Source organism: Pezoporus flaviventris, unplaced genomic scaffold (assembly GCF_033815535.1).
Source record: "Pezoporus flaviventris isolate CSIRO_AGI_PZ_B2104156 unplaced genomic scaffold, CSIRO_AGI_Pfla_v1 ptg000036l, whole genome shotgun sequence".
NCBI classification, from domain to species: domain Eukaryota; kingdom Metazoa; phylum Chordata; class Aves; order Psittaciformes; family Psittacidae; genus Pezoporus; species Pezoporus flaviventris.
This window is the reverse complement of record NW_026892584.1, coordinates 4,351,056-4,370,769: the sequence shown is the minus strand read 5'-3', so window position 1 is coordinate 4,370,769 and position 19,714 is coordinate 4,351,056. Positions and strand designations below refer to the sequence as shown.

General features: G+C 39.9%; 1 protein-coding gene across 1 annotated transcript in view; it reads left to right on the top strand.

Annotated features, from left to right (window-relative positions):
* The first annotated feature begins 619 nt into the window (after positions 1-619).
* The window catches only part of MICAL2 (microtubule associated monooxygenase, calponin and LIM domain containing 2), a 118,505-nt gene continuing 99,410 nt past the window's right edge, over positions 620-19,714 (top strand). Inside the window, exons 1-2 of the mRNA XM_061464237.1 lie at positions 620-3,115; positions 5,291-5,648. Of these exons, the coding sequence (XP_061320221.1) occupies positions 5,385-5,648 (264 nt within the window). The 5' untranslated portion in view covers positions 620-3,115; positions 5,291-5,384. The remainder of the gene's footprint in view (positions 3,116-5,290; positions 5,649-19,714) is intronic.

The window sequence follows — 19,714 nt, the reverse complement described above, 5'->3', positions numbered from 1 at the left end:
GCAGGAGTTCAGTGGAAGTCATTTTTTTATAAAAATAAAGAAAAGTAATCTGTCTGTTTATAAAGAGAGAATGTTTGTGGGGCTATGTTCAGAAACATTGATGTTTCTGTTATGATTTGCATCTTAAGAAATGTGTTTCCTATTTGTCACCAATAGAAAACAAGTATTTTAGACAAATGTACTTTTGTGGGTTTTTTTTTTAGCCAGTTTTATAAGCAAAGTAAGGGAGAGCTTCAGTTATTACCAGAATAATTTTTTTTTTCCTCCTTTTATGTCAATTTGAGGAAAACATGCAAAGAAATAAAACCACCAAAAAGCTGTATTTCCTCCAGATAGAAATACTTATATTTAAAATGGTCACCATGAAAACAAAGTGCCTAATGCGAGTAGCAACTAAGTTGAAAAACCTAGAAGGTCCTGTAACACAGCCAGTCTCACTTAGAAATTTAACTTATTGTAATGGTATTGAAACTTGAGGCCATTATGTCAGAGAAGAGGCAGCACAAATGCTGTAAATTTTACTCATGACGAGGAAAGGCCAAGATGCTGCAGAAACCAGTCTTTTTTTTTTCTCTTGATATTTTTAACTTCAAGCAAGCAATAAATCTATTGTATCTTGCATGCCAAACTGAAGTCTTAATAAAAGAATTTGTTCTTGGTAAACATGACAGAATTAGGGCTATATTGAAAATGGAATCAGGATTAGTGGTATTGAAATGTGAGGAATTTAATTATTTTCCATTCTCCCCAAGGAACATGTTCTCAAATATTAGAAACAGCATTAGGGGACTAAGGAAGGACTTAAGTGCTGCAAGTTTGAATTCAAATTAGAGTTGTATTCTCTCCCATGGGACAACTAAGCTGAGAAAAGTTTTTGATTTTTGAGTATCCTACCTCAAAACACTGCTGACAAGCAATTCACGTGGTACCGTTGTCAAAAATGTAAGTTATTTTCATTTAATGACTCCTATATGTCAACTTTATTGCTTGCTCTGTTATGCTGAAAGGCTTCATGTGCAGGCGCGAGCCAGCTCCCTACATTCATTTAGTTGGTGATGATGACAGGAATTACCCTGACAGTGGAGACCTTTTTTCACTATTCTCAAAGTCATCTGGAGTAACAGAGTTTGTTTTACCAACAGGAAATATCAGCCAAGACTTGAGGCATTTGCTTTCAGATGCTTACATCTGTACATGCATTGTAGCTTCAATTTCTGCTTCCTTTCTGTCCCTTTTGCACTGCTTTCCTTTAAGTTGTAGTAAGATCTTCACTTTCTCCTTGGGTAGCTACCAGGCATGAACAGCACTTCTCAGCTTTTCTTATCTGACATTCTGTTTGCCTGGGAATGGAGGCAGAAAGGAGATTGGGCTAACATTACAGTAGAAGGGATCATCAGAATGGGGGTCATCTTGTTCTCAGTATCTGCACTTTGTGTGAGGGAGCCTCCAGAGATGCCTGTAATACCATGGGGAAGCTGCATGGAAGGCTAGATTCTTGTATGTGCTTAATACAGCATACGTGGAACCTAAAGTGACAGTTCTTTCAGATGTGAATCTAACCCATGGATGCTTCAGTTCTGACTTCAAAGAACTGTTTGTCCAGACCAGTTCCTGCTTTCTAATTCTCTTCCTTTCTGTGACCCAAATTTTTATTGGGCTCTAGCACTTCAGTAAAGTTTTAGATAAGCTTCATTATATTTTTGTATTGTACTTCCAGAGGAAGTTCAGCGATTACTTTAAAAAGCATAGTTTGAAGTTTCAATATCAATACTCACTTTGATGAGACTTTTGGATCTGTATTTCATCCCTAGAGTGGTCTACACAATGAAGGAAGAAAAAGGATAAATGATAATACTCTTTAAGAACTCTAGTACTTCCCCAAACACTGTTTTTATTTTCCCCACTACGGGTAAGCAGTTTATGCATTGCCTCTTAATTCCGTCTTAAGAGGCAGTTACAGAACAAGAAACTTTAATTATAGTTCAGAATTACTCTGTTCAACTTCTTGTCCTTATTGCATTGTTTCTAGTGAGCTATGTACAATGCTGCATTGAAATATTTGTGACTCCTCAGAAAAAAATGCATACTTTTCCAAGAGCTGCATACACTTAGGACACCATCTTCCTCTCTGTCATCTGTCAACGCTGTGTTCATGTCCAAAAAAAGAGGAAAAAAAGTGGTGTTTCCAGCAAGCCAGAAACCCAAGTAACCAGAGTCTCCTGTCTCATCCTGCCTTTTTGACCACAAAATGTGGCTGTTTTGGAGAACGTGACCTCTGACACAGTGAGGAGAAATGCTTTGCTGGTTAACAAATGTCTCTGCTGAGATGCCACTCCACAGCTTTTCAATGTGGACAGGATGGGAGTGGTTTGGGTGTTTTTTGGAAGATTTTGTGCCCAGAAGAAACAGTCTCAGTCTTGGTTTTTTGGTGTTGGAAAAGGGAATTTTAAAGTGTCCAGGCTGTCCTTCCTTCCTGCTCTCTTTCCCAGTGGAAAGGCAGAGGAAGCCCAGGCCTGCTGCCCGTGTTTGTGTGCAACACCAACGTCCACTGTTTTGCATCATGCTAAAAATGTTTTCCTCCCCTTCCCTTTGCTTGCAGCGTTTCCTGCCAACCATCTCTTCTGTCTCCTCTTCACTGTTATCAGCCCTGGCACATACTGCTTTTCTTCTTTGGTTGATTCAGATATGGCTCTACTCTCTTAGCTTTTCTCTCCCCCCATTCCCCAGTTAGATGGAAAGTGCTGAGGCTGTGAAAATCTCCTCTCTGTGAGCAGAAAAGATACTAAATTAAAGAGCTTGTGATCAGACTCACTTATCAATTATGCCAGAGGTAACTTTTAAAGATATTTGTGTTGTATGAACATAACAGCCTTGTGGTGAGCTAATGAAAACAGTGGAGAGGAAGTATTGTTTTACGGCTAGTAAGTCGGTCAAAGTCTTTGGTCTAGCACTGAGGCAGTAGCAATGTGAGTTTATAGTGATTAATAAAACATAATCTGGCTGCTGTTCACTTAGCTCAATTGTCCAAAGTGGAACATTTCACTGACACTTTGCCCCTCCCCAAGAGACAAGAAAAGTATGTTGGCTTTTCTGTTACAAAAAATATCTTAGGCAGGTAAGTATTTATCCTTGATTTGACCTCTTTCTTTTTCAATGCGTCCTGTATATCAAGCCGTTAAGCTGCATAGTGGCATCTTGCGCTGTGCTGTTGCTATCTTCAGTTACACTTGTGTATAAAGCTGAAATGCAGACACAAATTGGCCTCTCCCAGGCTCAGTAGAGACATGGCAGTCCCTACCCTTCCCCTAGGAACTTCTGGATCTATTGGGCTGTTTTGGAGCGACCCAAAAACCCACTGTAGCTCTTGAGTTCCCGAAGTCGTGGCTGGGGAAGGTAATACTGGGCCCCAGTCGCATCTGTACAGGGATTGAGGAGGTGGCCAGGGTTCTTTCCATCACCATGCAATTGTTGGAGGGGTTTGCTCATAAATCATTGAGAATTTGAACCTGGAAAGGTACTGAATGTCCTGAACTCCTTTCGAGTCAATGGGAGTTCATAGCACTCAGTCTCTTGAAAAATTGGACCTTCTGGAAGTCGGGTGTATAAAATACTTGTGCTTTTACCTCACAAAGCCACAAAGCTCTTCAGAAAAGGGCATGGAGCATACTATAAATGAAGTATTCAGAGGGGAAAACAAAAATTTCCTGACTTATTCTTGGCACTAAATATTTAATCATGACATTTGGTCTAAGAAAATGTACAAACTCTCAATGTTGCCAATTTGTTTTACCCACAAACCGACAACAGACAAAGTTGTGCACACAAAGGTTATTTATTTTGAGCACAGCCAAGGAATGTTAGTATTCCAAATGCTTCCTTATATCTCCCCATGGGATCTCTTTAATAAGTTGCATAGTATTTTTCAGTATTAGAGGATAGATAATATAAGATAATGTAAGATAGACATGGTAGGTCTGTACTTAAATACACTAGGTATGTTTTCTTTTTTTCTTCTTTGAAGGAAGTGCAAGCAGAGAACAAATAGTTTGTGGACAGTGTTAAATTAAAAAGCAAAACCTTCAAAGGCCTTTCTAACAATTTATTCTAAAACTATCAGCCAAGAGATGGTGTTCCAAGCAAAATAACTAATTATGTGGGAGATTAGACAAGCATTGATTTAGTTTTGGGGGTTTTGGAGTGGTAGATAATTCTTTAATAGCAACAGAACCCATCTCTGGCCTTGAGTCCAGGTAGACCCTCTTCTGAGGACAAGTTTATACATAACCTGTAACAATATTCTTGGAAAATGTGAAAGCTATTTGCGTATTTTCTGTGGACCTTGGCTGACTCTAAAACGCTCCTCATTAGAGATTGAGAGCAAGGTTAAAGAAGGATAAGGGAGTGCCACAGTGAGAGTTCGTTAGTTCTTTCAAACTTACATTAATTTAAAATAGCATTGCTTTTAGAGAATGTAAGGGCATTTATCTGGAATATCAGGCAGTTTGACAGTGATCATGTTACTATGAAAAACCAGTGGGGCTTAGTGGGCCAAGCATCACTATTTTATATCATAGCACATGACAAAGTAAGACTCTAAACATAGAGCTTTAGCATTTAACATGTGGAGATGTGGAGATAAAAAATTCCTTTCTGCGCACTAAAGCACCAAACTCTTTCTCATTTTGGCAAGAGTGTTAGAAAAAGGGGAGTGCTCTTGTTACTTGTTTGCTGTTTCTTCAGTTCTGGTGTAACTTGTGATAATATTTCTCCTTAGACTGTTTTGTGTATTTGCTTGTGGCAAGTGATTGTGCCAATTCTAAATTGCTCTAGCTAAGCTGTGCTCTTGGCCCTCACTTATGCAAGGGGTGGTGTTGACTTTTGGCTGCAGGTTTCTAAGAATTCTTAAGACCAAGATGTTACCAGACAAGTACTTGCTGAGACATAAATTCTTCTTGGGGAAAAGTATCGGGACATTTGTTTTTTCTTCATCTATTATCTAGCAGTTATCACTGAACAAAAATTAAAGAAATCTTGAGGCTTTTGGTGAAGCTGGTTGGTTTTGAAGCAGTAGACTTGTAGGGTTTCTGTACCAGTCATTGTGATGTATATCATGAGAGTGCAAATATGTTATGTTTGTAACACTTATCTTAGATGCTACTACTGACTTTTTGTACCTGGTTGTCCACTTGCCATGTGTTGTATTTTTATATTAATAGTGGATATGCAGTTTGTGGGTTTAATTTGGTTATGCTGTACCTGCTTTAACATGACCTGTGTTTCTCTTTTCTAGGAATAACATGCTTGAAAGTACTTGGTAGTGCTGATTACCTGTACTCCAGCACAAGAGCTCCAGCCCAATCCTTTTCAAACACTTCTCTCAGAACATGGGGGAAAATGATGATGAAAAATACAGTCAAGCTGGCCAGATATTTGAAAACTTTGTACAAGCATCAACATGCAAAGGTACCATTCAGGCCTTTAATATTCTCACTCGCCAACTTGAATTAGATCCTTTGGACAATAGAAACTTTTACACCAAACTGAAGTCAAGAGTGACCACGTGGAAGGCCAAAGCTTTGTGGAACAAGCTTGATAAAAGAGCAAGTCACAAAGAATATAAACGTGGAAAATCTTGTATGAACACTAAGGTAAGTAGAGTTCGGTTTGGGATTTTGTAGTTTAGAGTCTTTCACACTTTTTTCCTGCAGAAGCAAGGTTCCTGTCATCACATGCAATGCATCCATTCATGTAACTCTCCCTTGAACATACTTTTTGAAATTATGGGTGATATCAACTGATTTTGACAAGTTTTCAGGTATTTTTGTTCTGCAAGTTTTATGAAAACACACGGTATGTAGGAGTGATCCTTAAAGCACCCTGCTTTACAATCTGCCTCAATCACGCAAAAAGCTTTTCTACCCTCTTTGGACATCAGTGTCAATAAGGCATAAGATGTAAACTCATGAGGCAGTAGATTTCATTCATTCCAGGCTCACAAGAACTACTGGCTTTATTAAACAGTGTTTTGAAAGGTCCAAATCATAGCATATTCAGCAGGCTTCTCAGTTTCCTGCTTTGTGGAAACTGTAGAATATCAGGGCTGGCCTGATGCTTTTCAGCAGCAGTTCTCAAACTGTTCTCTGGGAAGTGCAGCTTGGAGGTCTGGGGATCTGTCTTTGTCACCTAGCACTGATTCTAGTTGCTAAACAACAGCACAAGAAAATCCTGCACTATTTATGGATCTAAATACTTTCCTGTAACTGCTTTTTTGCAAGCAGAATGTGGATAATTGCTAGTGGTAGTTACTGAAGGAAATGGTTGGCTTGGTTGGTCGTGAAAAGGGCAGGGTATTATCTTCTCTTCAGTAGGGCATGCAATACCATATTTTGATACAGAGAGCCACTGAACATTGGTATAAATCTTGTTGACAGAGCTGTACAACATACTCTAGCTCATACCACTTGTTTCATGTAGTTATCACAGAATATTTTTGATAGCTTTCTCTTGGAGCAATTTACTGCTAAGTGATGGCTAAAAGTTGCCCCAAGAAGGTTAAGTTTAAAAAAGCTACTTGACTGTATTGAGCAGAGAGGGAGGGTAACTAGACACAAAAATGAAGAGGACTTTTTAATTGAAACTATCACTGAAGTGTTATGTTGGACTCAGTAGATAGGCAATGTTGACGGTCTCTTCCTGTTTGCATCATTGCATTGAGGCTTCTCAGGAGCACCAGGGAGAAGGACACCATGTTACCTTCAGTATATATATATAGAGGTCTCCAGTTTTATTTATTCATTTTGAATAAAGTCCCATAAAGTGATTATGAATATTTTCTAAGGTAACAGATGCCCTTACTACAGTTTTATTTAGTAAGTGAAGCGTGCCATTACAGCTATTTGCACTGTTTTCCTGACAGTCTCTGTTTTTATCTTTTCCTTTCATCTCCTTTTTTTTGACTCTTGCTTCCTTCCTGCCTTTTGTTCTTTTGAAAAGGCCTTGAACATATGTCATTGAGCATCTTCATGATGAAAACGTACAGGAAAGGGAAGGAATGAGAAAAGGTCTGATGGTTAACAAATTATAGGAGACATTCCACATGCACCTTGCCTTACATATACAGCCTCAGGCCCACATTTCATAGTTAATTTGAGGAAATATTTGCAACAAAAAAAGCAGTTTTAAGACACATGTGAAATATAAAAATGAAGTTCTCTCTCAAGTGTGACAGTAAAATGCCAAGGCCTGGTTCTGCAAAGTTCCTGAGCAAAATGATTGATTTTTATGTATGGGAGAAGGCTCATGGCAATCAGTTGGTACATAAAATAAAGCCTGTTTAGTGCTTTACAAGGCTGCCAAGCTGGAGGCTAATCAACACCTTCCACAGTGTTCGAAGTATGGTATTACTGCTCTTTGCAAGTAAAGGTTTATTTTTAGTGGCGTGGTGGAAGTATTTGCAGAAATTAATAGACGTATCTGATGCACATATGATCAAATTACAGTAGAGTTTAGAACGTCTGTATGTGAACAGTGTGTGTATAGATAATCTGTGAAATACTTGTAGATGTTCATTATGAGCCTGGACCATGCCCAGACCTGTACTTCACTGTGTCATCACGCATTTAACGAGAGAAACATGAATCTTCAGACTGCTGCAAAAAAGCAATAACCACAGTCTCTGTGGGGATATCTACCAAACATTCCTCACCCGTGAATCACACACAGCCTGCTGTGAAAGCCTATCTATGCAACATGAATGAGAGGAGACATGCTGGGAGAAGGCTGTGGACTCTCTGATCACTGCAGTGGTGTGCTCTGACAGAACCACTTACAGATAAGGAATTCTCAGAAATGCTGGCAGTCCAACCAAAATACCAGTGTAGAGAGATTAGGCTACAGTATGCGTGCCATGATTTTCCTTGAGTGCAACTGGTGATTTTAAGTTCGTCTGTCTTGCATGTTATGCCAGCTACCATTTTTAGTAGTGAAGCAGGCAAACAGGAGTTAGCAGGCTAAATCCTGACAACAGCTCACTTCTGTGCAGCTGCCTGGGGGCTTGTTGAAGTAGATCATCCCAGAGTAAAAAATCTTTCTTGTTAAAGCAGGATCACAAAATGAGCTAAGTGGATTTTTGCAATTGCAGTTCTGTAAACAGAGCCAAGGTTGCTAGTAGGCATCATTAAAAAAAAAAATGACTTGAAGGCTTTATATGAGCTCGTGGCCATGAGCTGTGCAGCTGAGTCTGCAGCTTCAGTTCTCAGATATGGCTCTGCAATCTGGCTTCTTGCAGTCTCTCCAGTCTTTGGAGGAGATAAAGGAAATTAAACACAATTGGCATCTAAATTACTCATGGTGGTTTTTTTTTTGGTGTGTTTTTTAAAAACTGACAATCTACTGCCTTACCCCAAAACTGTTCATATTTTTTGCACTCTTATTTAAGAGGCGAATGTCGTACTTGTTGATTTTTGCATTTATAAACTCCTTAGCCACACTTAAGTTACTCATTACAATATACATAAGTTTTATACACACAGAACGTACCACTACCACTAAATAACAATAATCTTGTGTTTTAACTGCTCTTGAAGAACATTGCCAAATACAGCTTTCCAGGCTTCTACAATTACATGATTTTAAGCTGGATGAATAAAACCAGTTGAACAATTTTCAAGAAGTTCAAACCCACTGCTATTGCAGAGTTGCCTTATTATGGACATTATTTTCCCTTTTATTCTTTGTAGAAGAAAACAAAAAAACACCCCAAAATAAAACTGAAGTGCTATAGAAAGACATGCACAAAATTGGGGTGGGAATAAACTTTTTCTGAAGCTGTAGGAGTCCACCTGTATGTACGCTAAGTCTATATGAAACAGGTACTTCCTTCCATCACCAACTTGTAAAATAAAAATGAATACTGTTCAGAATTGCTGTTTCTGAGAGCTGGCATTTGTTCACTACTACTAGAGAGAAATGGAAGTCTGTCCTAAGTAGGCAAAGCTCTAGAAACCTGTGATTTTTGCAAGTGCGTCTAGAAAAAGAGCACAGATTTATTATCCTGGCAAAGCTTCTCTCTCATTTTCATCTTTTGCTAATCAGTGCAGAGTAATGTGCTCAGAATCTGTAATGATTATTTATTTCTTCAGGGAATGAAGCATAGCTAGACAACTGAAGAAGATTAAAGTTTTAGCGTATGTTGTTCACTGCGCTAACAGTTTGAATGTCTCTAGTCTAAAGTTTGGAACATGCAAAACAAAATACAGTGATGAACAAGAATTCATCCAGCTAGTTGCAGTGTATTCAGTAGCCTTTTTAAGACATGGGAGCATTCTTCAAACATTTATTTGAACCTCTGTGTATAGAGTAGATTCTTTACTTGCACTTGATTTACTGGCCATTTACCTGTGCAAATTATACAAATATATGCATGCTTGTATAAATGAGGCTCCCGCTGATGTTTGAGATGTGTATGTATATGTATCAGAGGACCTGGCTTGTGCTGTCCACCTGAAATTCTGACTCTCCTCATTCTTGAGAAGAGGAGAGGCCACTGCACATGAAAACATCCCAGACTTAATCTGAAGAGAAGTGTTGATTCTCTAAAGCAAATGTGGTGTTTTCTTCCCCTTCAAACATGTGTGCTGTTTTTTCAAACACATGCTTACATGAAGGAAATTCTAAAGTGCTACTATGTAGTTACCAGCTGCCATGGTAGACTGGTTTCAAGGCCTAACTGGACAAAATTAGCATAAAGCAAGTAAATAAAATCAAGCCAAGAAGTTTTGAGTGCTGTGTATGTAAATACACACATACATCCTCATTAGTAGATGTGTAGAAACATATACATTCCTGAAAAGCAAGTTAAATGATCTCGAGCTCTGTCTCTTGTTGGCCTGTCTAGTTTTCCTTGTTCCTGGATTTGGCCTTTCAAAGCTTGTTTCTCAGCAGATCAGGTTCCCTTCCAAAACCTCTTCTTGCAGAACTTTTTTCAAGAGAATGTCTCTAAAATTCTTTATGACCTTATTTCCATGGCTTATGTAAAAAAACACAGTGGCTCTGTTTGGTGGTGTCCTATGCTGTCCAGTCTTACATGGACTCAGTGGCATGTGCATCTCTGCTGTAGGGAAGGCTTTGCAGACTTCTCTGGCATGGTGCTGCTTTAGCAGAGAGCATGTGGCTTGAGGGGAGCCAGGTAGTTGGGGGCCAGGGTGTGAGCTGAGGAGCAGCCGTGGATCAGGAATGGTGCTGGAGGCTGGAGGTTCTACGCCTGACTCAGTGTTGGCTCAGAGCCTTGTCTCTGATACTAGCCACAGTGGTGTACCCATGAATGATAAACCAGGATGGTCTTTATCGGTCAAACCCCTTCTGAATCCTTTGGGAGTTAATAAAGCTTACTTTACCTGGTGCTCTCCTTCCATGGATTTGAGTAAGGGAGAGGTACCCCTGGGCCATGCTGGGTACTGCCATGTTACATAGCTGTAGGGTAGTCAGCAGGATGAGGAGTGGATACAAGGTCATGCTCCTTGTTATTAGGTAGAAGTTGGCTTCCTACCAGTCCTTGGTTGTTTACAAACATTCTATTCTGCAGTCTTGGCCCTCATGGTAAGTAAGGCAGGTTGGGCTCTGGATGTCTTCCTCTCTCCTGTCTCCACCTCTCTCTGTAGTGCTAAACAAATATTTGGCTCTTAATTAAGCAAATCATCCAGCATGTATAAACCTGTTGGTATTGTGGCTGAATTTCCTCCTGAATCACTGGCATTTGTTGATCCTTCAGAGTCAATTTGGATTTTCAGGCAGGTTTCTCCTTTGCTGTGTATATTGGTGCAGAAGACAGTGAGTCTGTGTGTTCAAGTGTTGTGACTGATTGTGTCCCATGAAACAAATACTGGTTCTTTTCTTAAGAAAGTAATTGAATTGTAAGATGAAAGAAGGGAATGCCAGTTGTGGCCAACTCAAAAATATCCTTCTTACAACAAAAACTTTAACCTGTTTATTCTATAAAGAGCGAATATCCAGATGGCATGTCCCTTCTGCTGGATTTACTGATTTCTACAAAATAAAGATTGAAATGGGGAGATTTCCGAACCTGATAATTGGTCTTTATAATGGAAATGCCAAACATATCTTAGATCTATTAGATAGCATTGCCAACCTGCTTATTATAATAAAAATGTGTTCCTGTGAAGGTCATAAAACTTGAAACTAGATGCTGAATGCCATATTTATAGGAAGTTTAGTGAATGAAAGGTTGTGACTTCTCACAAAAAGGCATTCAGCTGCTCTTTTGTTTGTTTCCTTTTAAAATCCAAACACGGTGTGCTTGGACAACAGAATCCAGAAGCTATTGAGGTGTTGGAGACATTAAAGGCCATGTACTCTACTTACTTTTTAAGTGTTACCTAGGTGTGTTTGGTATACTTGAAAGACAGTTTTTATTTTGGCATCTATGCTGCTTTGCTTTTGCCTTTTAGGACAGAGCACCTAAAGTCTTGCACTGCATTTTCATTGTAAATTCATTTTTTAGGAATTTTAATAAGTAACTTTTACAGAGTTATTTCAAAGTAGTAGAAAACATGGGATGAGAGGTAAGGAAAAGTTGCTTGAGATGCAGGGAGAACCAGCAAATCACCTATGAACATGCAGTGAAACCACAGTTGTAGAACACTGTGCATTCATTTCTCTAAGGATTTTTTGAGAGGGGATGGGGGCATTTCGGGTGATGACAGGACACAGAGCAGACAGGGTTCTTTGAAAACAAAACAAAGTGTTTGACTCTTTGAGCTGTGTTTTAAACAGATTGGGCCAAATTACGTCAGCAAAAGCAAATGTTTGGCATGTGATTTGGTAATGAAATCACTTTATTTTTATTATCCTACAGACATTTCCACAAACACACAATTTTTCAGCTTTATCAGTCATGAAAAGCAATGAACCCAGGCCAAAGCAATGTGATCAAACAGCCTAAATAAGAATTCTTCAGGCATTTGGGAATTTGAATTTTTTTTTGGCTGTCAAGATAACAGTAGCTTTACATCTGTGCTTTAACAGCACTGTGCTGTTTCTCTGTGCTTTGCTTAATGGCTTTGCAAGTAATCAACAGAAGGGAACTGTTCCACCCTGACCTGATTTCCTAGATATTTTACAGATTGCCACGGGGAGTGACACCCAGTCACTTTCACATAAAACACGACTATTGTCACCACAAGTGGCTTAACCTTTTGTTTCATTCAGACTTAATTACGACAGGGCGTGTTTCTCTAACTTTGGCTTTGTAGTGCTTTGGGGTTTAGCTGTATGAAGCAGCAGGGCTGGGTGTCCCTCCACCAGCCAGAGTGGTGTGTATGGGGTGAGGGATGCTCCTGTGTGGGCCGCAGTGCACAGCCTGTGCTGATGGTCTGCTCGGGTGAGGCCCTTCTCCTGGCTTCAGAGAGACCCTGTCAGTGCCAGATGTGGTTGTTAGGGGTTTGCTGTTTGCAACATTTCCAGCTTCACTCTGGTAATGTTTGTGTACTGATAAGTGAGGAAATACATAGCTTTTGCTACCAAGAAGTGATTAAACACTTGGCTGCTAAAACCCAGGTTTCAGACAATAAGGCAATTTCCTGTCTCCTTCAGTTCAGGTCCTTCCTGAGGTTCCCATGTCTGTCCTGAGAACTGGGGTTTTGGGGATGTGGTCACTCTTTCGTCTTTCTGCTGACAAATCTAGTTGTGCAGTATTTTCTGTTTCAGGCATCTGTGCAGACACTTTGGTAGAATTTAGAATCCCACAGTTCTAAGAGATTCTGTGTAAGAAGTGAAAATGCAAAATATCTTAATAGAAGCCAATTTTCTTAAGCAAACAAAATTTCTATTTGCTTTTTCTCTCTGAAAAGCCTTAATGTTGGAGTTTGTGGTGAAAAAAAGTTTAACTAGGATCTGTTGTAAAGACAAAGTAGAAATTCCCTGTTAATGCACTTGAAATTGGGTTAATTTACTTTCTCTGCTACAGTGTGTAAAGGTGGATTATATTGTGTCAGTCAGTTCTCAAAATTCCCACATTCCCTAGTATGTCTGTACTTGCGCACAAAATCCCGTGTTTCTGCCTGCAGGTAGCCGTGTTTCTGCAACCTAGACACCTGTTTGCCATTTCAGGTCTCTAGGATTTTGTACCTTGACCTGTATATCTGATGAAAGGTGCTAATTGAAAAATTATCTGAGTTTATGCCATAATCTGACATTATTACAGTTTTCTAATTCTTAAATCACTTAACCTTTTCCTCAGGTCAGGAATGTTTGCGTGAGTTTAAGCTGTATTTTGAAACGAACCTGGCAGGGGGGAGAGAACTAATTATTACTGTGGTGAAAAAGCCTTCACAAGGAGAGTCATTGTCCTGGCAGCTGGTCTCAATGTGCTTCGTATCTTCCAGAAGCGTGAAAGTCTGACAGGTACCCAAGTGGGCCTTGGTCCCATTCTGGGTCCTGGGCGAAGGCAGAGAGAAGAACAAGCGTTACGTCATTTCAGCTAACAGACCAGCTGTACTTCAAGTCTAGAGAAGTTTTAAGTTAAAAATGCACAAGAGCTGTGGGCCTGTTGTACTGACCACCTGGGAGATGAGAGATGAGATGGGTAATGGTGACTTTTTGCATTGGCTGTGATTACTACAGCCAGGTGTAGGTGTCTTCTCCTTTACAAAGAAGTTGCCCCAGTGTGTCTGAGGGAAGTAAAAGTTGCAGTTCTGACCTGATCCTCATAGAGCCCTTGCTTTAACAAGAAAACTTGTGGCTGTGGTTTAGGTTAAATTATATCACGCAGGCAGCTGAAGAACTATGCTTACAGTGGTACCAGTAAGTTTGCTCCAGACTAGTGAAACGCCTTCAGTGGGATTTCAGTGATTCCTGTTGTAGACTGGTATGTGTTGTGCTTATTAGAAGTGTGGGAGCTGGATTGAGGAAGGGCAGATGTGACCCAGCTGCAGTGACCTGCAAGTGCTTTAAAACACAGGGTTCAGAGTTTTAAAAAATGTTGAAAGCTAGAGGAGTAGTCCAAGATCAAGAGGATAAAATTTCCAGAAGCTACCAGAAAACTATGACTCTTCTAATAAAAGAGGACAAGAGGCAAGATTAGACTCAAACAAGCCCAGAGTTCCAGAGAGCATGGTCAGAATTTTAGAGAACATAACCTGTAGGAGAGGCTTAAATACCTTCACCTAATCTGTGGCAGAGAAGACCCAAAAAGGAACACTACACAGTTGTTCTATGGAGCTTGAACACAACCAGATCTGTTATTCTTTTCACCTTCACTCTGTAGTAGTCTGGCTGACACTGCTAGATCATACTCTGATTAGTTTTTCAGAGTTTGCATTTTGCCCTGGACATTCACTGCTCCTGTTTCAGCCCTGAAGAACAGCTTCTGTTTCCCAAGGCCATGCTTGTTTCTGCTTAAGAAACCAACCACAAGATACTTTCTTGCTTGTCTTGCATCACTCTGGATTTGTTCATTTGACTAAGATATGAACTTAGAAGGAACCACGTGGTTATGCCACAATTTGAATTAGACTTGTGTTGCTTACTCCCACTGCCCCTGTGAATGAGTTACAAGAGCAGCTTTGAAAGGACCTGTGCAACAGCAAATGCACGTCTCTGAGACTGATGTCCACCTCCCCATCCTGCCTGCACACTCTGCCATCCTCGCTGGATTTACAATTCAGATAAAACAACTGCCACAGGGAAGTTTGCAGCTCAGAGTAGAAAACATTGCAAGAGATGGTAGTGAGCTTCCTGCCAAGGACTACACACCCATATCACTAATAACAAGTTATGCTGATCAGCAACTGCTCAGTGGAAGGCAAAGGCATTTCTCTCTAATTCCACCCCCCCCCCATCTTTTCTCTTGTTTGTTTGTTTTTTAGCAAGGTAGGAAGCAGTTGCATGCAGTAGGAAGCCTTTCCTGATGGGTGAGGACTATTGTGACTGGTGGAGCTGCTGTTGGGGCTGCTCCCTGCCTGCCTGGCCACCAGGCTGTTGGGGCTTGGGTGGCTTACTCTGTCTTCTAATGGGCTGTAGGCATCTGGGGTAGGAAGTTCACTGCCTGGCAGCCCAGATACAGCCTTGATAGTGGCAGAACAAGCACAGCCAGTGCTGTTGAGTCAAGTGCCTCCATCTGAATTTCACCCTGTCTGGAATGTGAAAACAGAGTCATTAATATGGAGGTGTGTAAATAAACACTGATCTTCTATGTATGTTCATCTTCCTTTTATTGCATCGGAATATGGTGTAAAAGGGACTATCACACCTTGTGAAGTGCAGTTTGCTGTCAGATTTTACCTCCAACTCTCTGCCCCTCTCTTTGAAGCATGCTCTTTTTTTTTTTTTTTTCCCTTTTTTTATATTTACTTCTATTTTCCAAGACTCTTACCTTCAGTAATAAGGCTGTTTTGTCCCTTCCTTCTTTGTTTTCAGCCAAAAAGGTTTTGGAAATAAGAACTAGAGGTGCTGAAATTTGATTTTCTCTGTGTGATATACTGCCAGCAGCCTGGTTAGTTGGTTCTGTGTGAGTGCTGTTAACATTGCCTGCTGTCAGAAGCACTAAAGGTACATTTTCTAATTTGAGTTATGTGAAGTGTTTGAATCTATCTTGCATGTTGATGCTACTTGATACCATATTTTGAAGAGGTGCTGGTTGGTCAGTTCTTATAGTTTTTAGGTTGTAAATAAAAATGTAAAAGCATTTTCTACCCGTGGTAGACTGGTATGTGCAAGTGACCAGTCAAACTGGAAAAAAATCGGTTTATCACTCTTTGGAGCTGTATTTGGCTTTACTAGTTAAGTGGCTGTGAATGCTAGCACTGGAAAATGCGGTGCCTTCGAAGACTGCATGATGAGCCAGGAGAAAATAAACCCCAGGAGCCCAGAACTGTTGCTTTGTTGTCCAGTGTTGTATTTTGAGCTCATCTATAGCTGCCATGCACTATTGTACAGTCGTTCTGCTTGTCGAAATTAGAAATGATGGGGTTAAACGATTCAGCTCTTCAAAAATAAATAGATAAATGATTTTTAAATCTGGATTCTGATGGCTGGTTCTGTATGAGCTCGTTTACCCAGTACTGGCTTCTAAAAGCCAGGTCTTAATTTGTTGTTGGTTAATAATTCACCTAATATAAAAATGTATTTGCCAGTGTGTTTTAAAATATTCCGTGAAATGACCTTGGAATAACTTGACTCACCGCTTACTTTAAAAACCAGCTTCTGAATGGAAGCTTTACTCATTTATTAGATTGTCGTAATTGTTGTTCAGTTAACAATTTCAGGTTCAATTTAGTGTTTCATTTTGGTACCCACACCAGGCTGTAGCAACAGTGCTATTTTTGTGTTGTGGGTGGGATTTTTATTTTTTTTTCCCCAAGCATATTACCAGCTTCTTCCTGTAGCGATGCCATGGTTGTTGACCAGCCAACATACCTGCATGCTTTGGATGCTGTCAAGCATGAGAAATCCCTTCCTCTGCGCCTGTAGACAAGTCCTCCACTGGCTGGTCAGCCTCTGACCCTGAAACCATGTAGAGGATTAATTATTTCTTGCAATTGTGATCACGCAAGTGTCACTTCTTGCAAGGCTTCCAAGACTTGAGTCTTGGACACTGGCTAGTCTCTGCTGTGCTCACAAGTGAGGCTCTTGGTGCCTTTGTTTCTTCGCCTCTGCTCACCAGTTTTCTGTTTCTGAACAGTTTGTTTCATGGTTTTGTCTTGGTTTTGGGTTGGTTTTTTGTTTGTTTTTTTTTTTTGCTAAGTGTTTAAGGGTAGCCTTAAAGCATTATCTCAGTATGACAGGCATAAGCCTACAAGTAAAAGACAAGGTACTCAAGTGCTGCCAACCTATTCATGACTGGGATAGTCAGGCAGCATTCTTTCTGCAAGGTTTATCTTGTTTTCATTTTGATTGTTTAAGCAACTGATGTAAAAAGAAAAAAAAAAAGAAAATAAAGCGGTCTTTCCTGGTTTTTGGGTGTGCTTTTTTTCCCTGTTTTGATTACAATGAAAGACAGATAGGAAAACAGAAAATAGGCTCTTAATTGCAAATGATGTTAGAGGGTTTATTTTGTGCTTTGCACTTGCCTGATTTCTGCTGGATAATCTGTTTATTAAAAACAGTGTAACATTTGCTGTCAGGTTTTCTTCAGCTAGCTGTAATTGTGCTGCAGGACAACTTAAAGTTTCTGGAGATACTTTTCTATGTTATGTCTGCTAATTACAATTTTTATTTCGTTTTTCAGTAAATTATTATAAAAGCTCCGAGATCAAGCCGAATATATTTAAATATGTCCAATGCCACCTGAGTGAGCTCTTCAGAAAAGCTCCAAGTAACCAAGCCTTGACAGCGTTGGTGCGTGAATGAAGGAACTCTTGACCTTCTAGCACACTGAATGCATACAGCTTTTCTTTGTGTTGCACAGAAGACTATAAGTTTCAGATGTCTTTCATACCATTGTTTTAATTTCATGTAATGGAAAGATTTTTATATGCAGTTCTAATACTAGTACATATATCTGAGAGAGAGACAGGATGGATGGACAAGTGTGTCCAAATTAATCCAGGAAAAATGAAGGCACGTGTTTTTTTCCATGCAGAAGCTTATCTTCCAAAAAAGAGAAAAAAATCCCTGTAAAGATGAGCCAAATGAATGCAATAAATGTACTAATGTTTCACTTCTGGCATTAAAACAGGAGGGCAATAAAGATAGATCCTCTGATCCCTGGACTGTGCAATGTCCAGCTGTGAGCGTAGCAACTGCAGGGCACAGTGCTGGGGAAAGCTCTGTCCAAAATCAGCCTGGATTAGGTAGCCTCAAATCCTTGTTACAGTCTTTTAAGGAGAAAAATAGCAGTGTTTCCATTTTAGCCAGTTCCTGATATGGGCACTTTTGGCAGGAGATGACAAAACTGCATATTTTGGAGGTGCTCAGCTGAGGATATGAAGGGTAAACTACTGTTGGTAGTGAAAGCAGAAATGGAATTGTAGTGTTGCACCAAAATGGTTTTGTTGCTGTGGTTGGTGGCAATTAGGGGTGCATGAGTCTCACAGTTCCCAGCTGCCTTTGAACTTCCCCAGCAGCGGTATTTATGTGGTGTTCAGTCTCTAAAAAAGTCCATTCAGCAAGATCCAGCTAGTCATAATATTTTAAGGTAGATTTTGGAACTATCTGTAGTTCATTTAAATAGTGTTCATATAACCCTTTGGAGAGTTAAGACCTCTCATTAAAATACACTTAACTGAATATTATTTTTGTCAAATGAAACGTTTTTAACCTTACTAATTTTATAAGGAGCTCATGAAACATATTATAGTAGAGGAAAGTTCTCCTAAAGATTACTTCATTTTTGTAGGGCAAGTTTAATTAGCTCCTATACCTTCTCCTTTTGTTGGAAGAATCTGTAGTATAGATCTGTTAACCACAGAAGTTTGGGGTATATATTTTGGTATCTGGCCTCTTTCTAAAAACGAATGAAAGAATTCCTGGTTTAGGTCAGTGCTGTTCCCTTTCTATATGTATATCTAGTCAAATCGACACCTTCCAAATCATTCTTGTATTTAGCTGCAGTTATTATCATCAATGTTCTTGACAAGGTCATGTTCTGTTGCCTTTTACTAAAAGCAGTTGTATATGCATGGCAGCATTCAGCAAGTCAGGCAACAGGCAACAAGGACAAGCATCCTATGCACTGCAGGGCATGTTACTGACAAAGCAGGTCTATACTAAGGTGCCTGTTAACCAAGGTATTTTATAGCAACACATCCTTTGTTGGCAATGGCTGGGCTGGCTTGTAGTGGTATGTAGTATGTAAGGGGATGGCAAGCACTTTGTACAGGGGTCTTCATCTGGAGAAGCAGTGAGTATCTGAACAGGACTGTGAAGGGGAGCAGGCATATATTGAGGTGCTTTGGTAGGCCAGGCCTTCAGCATGATTGGGCTAGCACCATAAATTGACAAAATGTGTCATGCCTATTGTGAGTGTAACCTTTTTTTCTTTTCCTTCTTTTTTTTTTTTAATAAAACTTTATCTCTTGACATTTTTGATATTGCCTCAAGTGGCACATAGAATTGTATTTTTCAGTGATTTCTATTATAGTTTTTCAAACTTCAAAAACTATATTGGCTTTTCAGTGGATTCAGGGTACATTTGACTGCACTGTTGTATCCAGTGGTTGTCAATGAATTCATGTGATAAAATCTGCGACTATAAATATGAGATGAACTGTGAGTCAGGAATGTCCTACTGAGCAGCCCTCTTTTTGCCAGAAACATTTTCGTGTCTAATAAGGGGGATGAAGTGAAAAGCAATGTGGTGGAGAGAGATTCCTGCTGTAGCTTCTGGTAGCTGTCTGCCTTAGCTGCTTACGCAGCTGTTTCTCTTTGGAGCCATTCCAGGGAAACAGTCAATGCTGATCCAGAAAATGTGTTGTTTCATTGTGTTTTTGTGTCTATCTCGTGTTGCATCACTTGCCTAAATCCATGTATGATGTGATCCCGTATAGTCAGTCAAATTAATCCTTGTGAACTCCTGTTGCTTTAGACGTTGCACAAAGGCCGAAGTCCCACATCTGGTGACTCTGGGAATGAACACACCCGAGTCCCAGAGTAAATGGTGGAAGAGTGTTTGCCATGGAAAGGCAAAATATTGTGTCTGTCTGCATCCTGCAGGCTGTCTGGGCATGGGTAGAGCCTCCTGGGGAAACCTGCAGCACCA